General features: G+C 31.6%; 1 protein-coding gene across 1 annotated transcript; it reads left to right on the forward strand.

Annotated features, from left to right (window-relative positions):
- Positions 1-5,574: 5,574 nt before the first annotated feature.
- On the forward strand, positions 5,575-7,397 carry LOC112453107 (fatty acid synthase-like; the record flags this gene model as incomplete). The annotated part of the gene is made up of 4 exons (XM_025013664.1): positions 5,575-5,653; positions 5,756-5,951; positions 6,643-6,890; positions 7,139-7,397. Coding segments are annotated over exons 2-4 (670 nt in total), but the record flags the coding sequence as incomplete, so codon positions are not given.
- Between the last annotated feature and the right edge of the window lie 879 nt (positions 7,398-8,276).

Genomic DNA, 8,276 nt, shown 5'->3' on the forward strand with positions numbered 1-8,276 from the left:
AGCAAATTGAGAACATTTAAATATGGGGTTTATTCTCTTTGGATGTTACTTTCATTTGAGGGTTCATATTTTTAAGGTTTATACCGTCATTTTCAACGATTAACCATTAATATTGAAGATTAACTATCACTTGAAGGTTAATCATTATCCAAAGAAAAACTCTTAAAGTTGGGTGTGATTTCGGACCGTCAATTGAAGATTAACCTTCAAATGATGGTTATAACCTTCAATTGGCGGTCCAAAATTACACCCAACTTTAAGAGTTTTTCTATGGTGTTTTTTTAACGGTTAACACAAAAAATTGTGTGTATTTTTCTATAAGGGTCGTTTTTATATATTCTTTGTTACTCTCAAACAATAGGTAAAAAATGGCGGGTCGACAAGATTGCGCTACTTCTTATAATCTAGACTTCTAGAGCTCTACTGATATCAGATTGAGACTGACATATATTACGTAGAAAATTAAACACAAATTGAAGTATTAAATAATAATAATAGATACTTTGTACATAAATTTTCTTTTCTATATTACCTTCTCCTTCCCTCCCTCTTTCTTTCTCCCACTTATTCTCTGCCTCTCCACACTCTCTAGTCTATCTTGTCTGCATTATCAAAAATGATCATGTATGTGTGCATATCAATTCACTTACACTTACACTTGCTTACATTTGCTTAATTTTAATAATTTTGTATGCAGACATTGTAAAAGCTTTTTGACAGACAAAATTGTTGTGAATGTGTCCGAACGTATGAAAATTGAAATTATTCGAAAAATCTCGAGATATATTGCACCGATTTTATTCTGGTCGCAACCGACAATTTTGCGCAAATATTTTACTCAAAAAATTGTTTCGCCAAAATTTCAAATAAACTTGGTAACGTCTTAACGTATATGCAATGACGTAGTCAGTTAGTCGTTCTTTCTGTGTATTTGGCATCGGTTAACAATTTTACATACAATTAAAATTAGCATATGCACCAGATGTCAAAGTTTAGCGGATATATACTCTTTATATTTGTAAAATAATGCTCTGGAAAATAGAGAGTATTGTTCAGCGGTGTTCTTGGATATCACCCAGGCTTTTGACAAAGTCTGGCACTCAGGTTTATTATATAAAATTAAAAAATTACTACCGCATAACTACTATCTCTTACTCAAATCATACCTAGAAGATAGACATTTTATAATAAAACTCCTAGAAAAATACTCAGAATTACAGCCCATCAGATTCGGAGTTTTACAAGGCAGTGTCCTTGGACCCCTGTTAAGGCCATGGCACATAGAAAAACTTAAGCAGTAAAACTTGAGCAGTAAAGAAATCATCGATATGGATTCGCTACTGCTTAGGACCGTGCCTTAAGTTCTTGACTGTGATTGGCTGATTTACTTACTGCTTAAGCTTTAGTGCTTAAGTTTTTCTATGTGCTACGGCCTTAATATCTATAATTTTTACTGCCGACCTACCAACAACAGAACAAACAATAACGGGAACATTCGCGGATGACACAACAATCTTAGCATCGCACAAAAATTCCAAAGAAACGTCGAGTATTCTTCAGAGAAACATCAACAAAATACAAGCCTGGCTAAAAACTTGGCGAATTAAGGCTAATGAAAAAAAAATCAGTACACGTCACTTTCACACTGAACAAAGATTCATGCCCACCGGTAAAGTTAAACAACACTGAGGTACCTCAAGCAGACTCAGCGAAATACTTAGAAATTCACTTAGATCGAAGGCAAACTTAAGACGCATAAGGCAAACTATTAAGACGCATATATGGCAGAAAAAGAAGCAATCGGGAATTAGGCTCAAAAATATGTATTGACTACTCACTCAAAAGTCAAAACTATCTTTAAACAACAAAGTTCTGCTCTATAAAACAATTATTACGCCAATATAGACGTATGGCATTCAGCTGTGGGGCTCTGCCTTCAATTCAAATATAGAAATTTTAGAAAGGTTTCAATCCAAAATTCTGAGAATAATAGTAGATGCGCCGTGGTTCGTAACCAACGAAATTATCAGACGAGACCTGAACATTAAAATTGTTAATAAAGTAATAGCAAACTATACCCTGAAATATGCGGACAGATTGGATTCACACCCTAATCAATTTGCGAATGAACTACTTACCGAAACTGCGGATAGACGCAAACTTAAGCGGTGCAAACCATTAGATTAAATTAATAGACACAACTAAGGTAGTAATAAACTCAAGAGTTAAAACATTTAAGTAATTAAAGGGACGTAATTCACTGGAATTACTCCTACATGCTGTTCTTAATAATAAAATTTGCTTAATGTCACGATTTGACAGATTGTAAATATGCTTGGAGTAAATAAAAAAAGAAAAAATATTTGTAAATGCGTAAATGCGTGACGACATTATGCAAAGTAGACATAACATGCAATATGATTAACCCTCGGTGGTTACATGGGGTCAAAGTAATCCCAACCATTTTTCAAACAACTGCATGCTGTTCGAAAACTAACAGTTTAAGTGGATCGCAAAAAATTCTAGAATTAAGTTTAAACATTGTAGAATAAATTCTTATTATAAAAAACTAAATTTTTCAGTGGCATCTTGTTCAAAAAAATCCGTTTAAAAATGTTTAAAAAAAAAGGTATGACCACCGAGGGTTAAATCAGTGCACATTTTTACGTTACGCATGAATTATATGGATTTAAATAAAATTTAATTTTTTATTATTCCTTATTACACATATACATATAAATATATAATATAAAAAATAATTTTGCCTCTTGTAAAAAAATCTAAACAAGGATATTCCAGCATGTTCGGTCAGTACAAGACTACTATAATATAATTAAGAACTCTTGATAATGAGAATAACAAGCAACAAATAAAAAGGTTGGTTTGAAAGTACAACGCCGTTAGTAGTGTGTAAATTAACGTTTTAATAACTAATAAGCAGATTTGGGAAGTAATGCGTTACTTGTAAACCGGAGAATGGTCAGGTAAATGACGTGTGTGCAGATAAGTAAGAGTATAAAGGATGCTTGGGGATATGTATTGTAGGAAAGACCAGGGCGAAGTCGTCATTGCAATTATCTCGAAATCTGTATGTTGTGTGAACTCGCCATTAATACTGTAAACGTGGCTTATGGTGCCCAACATGACCAACGGAGTTTAGTGAGGTTATGTGCCATGTTGTGATTCTTATCGAGACAAACGTGTTTTCGGAGGTCGAAAGTAAAATTTTTTACACGTCGAAAATTTGTAATATCTTAAATATTATTGTGTCTTCGAATCTCAAAGTAAATGATTTTAAAGAGTAATGCATGCTGAAGACGAATCCAGTAAAGTTTTTTATTTTCATTGATTTGTAATATTTTATGAGCGACCAAACTTGAAACTTGTGTCTGGGGCAAAGTTGTCACCAAGCCATATCGTGGAGGCTTCCGGCAAAAATCAAAGTCAAAGAAGCAGCAGTCGGATTCCGGCGAGGACTTGGATAATATGTGCTGCGTGTGCTCAGAGATGACAGAATAGGGCTGACGAGAAACGTACGAGCGTAGGGCACATAAGTGTGTGCGCTTTTCTTGTAATTATTTTCCGCCATTGTGTTTTTAATTAATGTTTTTATTTTTCTATTAAAAAATAATTAATAAAATGTATCCTATCATTTTTTATGATCGGAATTATGAATTTTCAATTAAAAATTCAGTCTGAGAATGGAGTGACGACTCCACCCCGGCAATTTTGACATTTCAATTTTTGCACTTTTGTCGTTTTATCACACTATACCAGTTGAACAAAGCGACGTAGACTAAAAATGTCCGTATAAATTTTGTAGTTAAGGGTTCACTTTTTACAACGGTATACCACATTTTACTAAAATTATTTGTTTTGTTGTTAAAAATCGGCGCCGAAAAAATAGTGAGGACTTCGCCCCGGTCTCCCCTATGCAAAATCTGCTTGTTTTTTTCTTTTTTGAAGAAAGGATACAATTCCGACACACACTTGCCTAAACATCAATTTAGTTTTTTATATAAGAACGAATACATCTTTATTTTACTTATTAATAAATTCTTTCGTGATATGCGAAAATGCAATGATTTATAAATCGCATTATATCTAGCCTAATGCATCGCTAGCATAATGTATTCATACATTTAAGATTCTTAACATCCGGTATACTTTGACATTTAATGCATATGGACAATTCTACGTCAAATCGGACGATCAATGGCCTTGAATGTTTAAAAATCGATCGAAACTTTTTTACATGAAATATACATAAAATAAGAAGATAGGCACTTTTTTGTTCGTTCGAAATATTTTTCTGCAAAAGTTATAAGTAATATCATTTTTACGAAAAATGAAGGTGTTAACTTTAAAAATTAATATCTCTGGTTATATTTGTAGAGAAATCTTCAAAAAGACATTTTAAAGCTAAGGAGACAATCTCTTTTATAAAAATATTTTAAGTTACAGAAATTGCAAATTCCAATTTTTATAAGCAATTAAAATATTTAGTTAAAATATAGTAAGATGATTTTAGCAACGTAAGTATATGGTAGGAACTATGTGTAATGTAAATAGAGTATACAATCCTAATTTACTTGGTAGTTAAATAAAATTTGCTTATTGCAACGATTTTTATAGATTTTCAGCAACAACTGGTGTTATAAAACCTATATAAATGTAGCCAAGGGTTTACTCTTTACAATGGTATATTATATTTCACTAAAATTATTTGTTTTGTTGTTAAAAATCGGCACCGAAAAAATAGTGACAACTTCGCCCCGGTCTCCCCTACATAAGTATTAAATTGTCAATTTATAAGGGGACACTGGGACGACAACATCTTTTAAATGCAAATTACCGATTTTGACATATGTATGTATTTAAAACAATCTCCCTTTATATTCAATGTACAAAAAAATTAAGACAATTTTATTAGGATGTTTCTTAAAGATCGCCTAACTACATAGCGCTATTTTTTATCAAAAATTGAGTTGAAAAGTCCTGAGCCTTTTTTTCTATAATACTTAATAAAGCAGTAATTATTGTGTAAAGTCAATTCAATCAGCACAGTTTTTTAGCCGGACCGTTTTTTACATCAGTAAACCACGCGCCCGTAGTGCGCTCACGCAAGCGCAACTTGGCAGAAGTTCCTCTGTGCCAAAGGAGAAATGGAAAAAATCATTTTCAGCATAGCATGAGAATGCTTAAAGTGATCTATGAGTAGGTTTTTTTTAGTATAAAGGTGTTTTTCGTGTAACGGATTGGGCTTTTATGTATTTTGTGTGTGGCACTCAAGTTCCTCTGTGCCAAAGCAGAAATATAAGAATTTAAAAAAAAATCGCTCCAGGAACGTTCCAAACTTCAACCAGCTTAACAAACGGTAATTTCTTGCTATACTGTTTCTGAATTCATTATATTATTACATATTAGCAAATTGTGTCTATCTCAGTTCCACGATTGTATGGTAAACATGCGATAATGAAAGCGTCAGGTGTTCAACTATTCGAAATTTTAATCGGCTCCAACATTAATATGTATGTACAAAAAAGTTAATATATAAACGATAAAGTAGAGAGGATCGGAGATATGTGCTTTAGTTACGCTTTAACTTCAATCTTGAGTGTTTCAATTGCCACGTTGCTTCCACTTCCTATTAGTACGTGTATGTAGTATTAAATTGTATTTGATTGTTTTTTTTTTATTTTATATATATTTATGTCTGTTTTCTCAAAAAATAAATAATGGCATCTCGTTGTAGAATTTATCTGCTTTGAACAAAAATTAAGATACTATGAATCGACCGAACTCGAATATCAGCATCGATGCTGAAGAAGAAATCGTTATCTCTGGTATTGCTGGCCGATTTCCTAATAGTGACAATTTAAAAGAACTCCAAGAAAATCTTTTTAACAAGGTGGATCTTGGTTCGAGTGATCATGAACGGTGGAATAACAGTAATAAATTTTTCTTTTTACATTAAGATATAATCTCAAAACTTATTAAATAAAGTATTCAAATTTCATGTTGATCGTATTTAAAGATTTGCAATATCTAATTTAATAATCTTTAAAAATGATGTCAAAATCATCAAGAAAACTGTATTACATTATACATATATATACATTTTATTCAAACATTTTCATGACTTTGTTATTTCTAATATTATAGGTAAAAAAAACGATCCAGATATATATTATGAATCTTTTAGAGCATTATTATTTTTTTATATAGAAAGAAGTATATGCATATAACGTATAAATATTCTTATAAACATTGAGCTTATTTTCGCGTTTTCTGAGCTGAGTGGAGTGACTTCACTTCTTTTGTTGTTCAAGTTCTGACTGTTATTTCCTTTTTTCTTATTATAAACTATGATATTAACTAAGTCTTCTCGCGAAAAATTACATTATAATTAATCCACCAAATTTTGAAATTACTCACTTTATTTCTCGCCAGAGAGCGTGAGATTATTTTGTTACCGCTGAAAATGGTTTCAAGCAAAGCCGAAACATCCGATGTATAATTATTTATCCTATTATAGTTATTAAAGATCGATGTTACGTTAACTCACGCATTGTTTGTCGCATTGTACTCTCAAAGCCCCTTTTTACTTGTTACTTAATAATATACTCATTTCTTATATAGCTTATCATATGCCCCATCGAATCGGTAAAGTCAACAATACTGAGAAATTTGACTCAGAATTTTTTAATATACCCGCCATGGAAGCTCATACAATGGATTCTATGATTAGAATGTTACTCGAGCATACTTACGAAGCAATTATCGATGCGGGTGTGAATCCCAAAGAATTACGGGGAACAAGAACGAGTGTTTTTACAGCAATTACTATAGCTGAAACTCGTACAAATTTTCTTTTTAAACCTTCTGAGGTGTGATATATTTAATTATTGGATACAACACAATTAATAGAAATTTATTTAAAGAAATGATAATTCGACCGAAAATTCTTGTTGCAAAATTCCTTGCAAAATTCTTGTTGCAAATATGTAAATCTGTCTTATTACTATGTAAAATATAGAAAAATTATACAATAATTTTAACAGCTTTAAAAACATTTAACTTATTATTTATACATTTTAATACTTCACATATATTTAGAAATATGTATTTTGATTAGTTTGCTGGGTCATCCATCATTGGAAGCAACGTTTCTTGCATGGCAAATAGAATTTCTTACTGGCTTGACGTTATTGGACCATCGTATAATTTGGATACTGCATGTAGTTCAAGTAATGTTGCTATAGTGAAAGCTTACGAGCTGATTCGATCCGGAGAATGCGACGCGGCTATTATCGCTGGCGCCAATCTATGCTTCCATCCTCATACACATTTACAATTTTACCATCTAGGTATGTATTTATTATATCTTATCATATTGTATACTGTATATTATATGTTGAATCACAGAAGAAATATTAATATGTTTATTTATATCTCATTTATTTCCATCCTTACGCAAATTTCAAATTTTATGATGGTAACCATTGTCATATGTCGTGTGCTTGTTATATTAAGGCTCCTGCTGGTTCGCGTTTTCGCACAGACAGCGTCACACTTGGCAAAACTGTAAACTATAAGGCGTAAAAAATGACACGTCAAAGCAAAATTATCCTTGCGATTTACAGCATTATTCTTCATTTTAGTGCGGTGTTTTTACATTTAAAATTATTGTGATAGTGTTAAAATACACCGAAGATATCCACTTTATCGTGATTTAATATGTGCAAGCAAAAACTTATTTCAATTCGGCAGCTGTCAAACGGCTTGTTTTCGTTCTTGATTAGGCAACATTCACTTCGACAAATGTGGATAACTATACCTTTTTAAAAAAAAAGGTAAAAAAAGGCGCCAAGTACACGCATAGTAGTGTATATGTAGTTATCTCATTAAAAAAAAAAAGAAAGTGGTAGTATTATACATCGAAAAAACCTAAGTAACAAGTGGTAGACGTAATCTTTATATCTCGAAAAATCTTGAAGAAATCTAAGCAGTAGTATCTTTATTTCCGAAAAATTATAACCCAAGTGATACACATCACAAAATTATGTTACCTTATCAAAAAGAAGAGTCGCGCTTTAAGTGATCTATTACAATTACAAAAAAGAAATGATATCTCTTTAAATTACAGCGCCAATTACAGAGAGAACATATATATTGCCTCAAAAAATAATTGTTGCACTACTTTGAAAAATTTTTACATTGTGTCAATTAGAAAAGTATGTATGATAACAATTTTATAAGATTAAAAAATTTTA

This window comes from Temnothorax curvispinosus, unplaced genomic scaffold (assembly GCF_003070985.1).
Source record: "Temnothorax curvispinosus isolate PA1 unplaced genomic scaffold, ASM307098v1 QBEX01004039.1, whole genome shotgun sequence".
NCBI classification, from domain to species: domain Eukaryota; kingdom Metazoa; phylum Arthropoda; class Insecta; order Hymenoptera; family Formicidae; genus Temnothorax; species Temnothorax curvispinosus.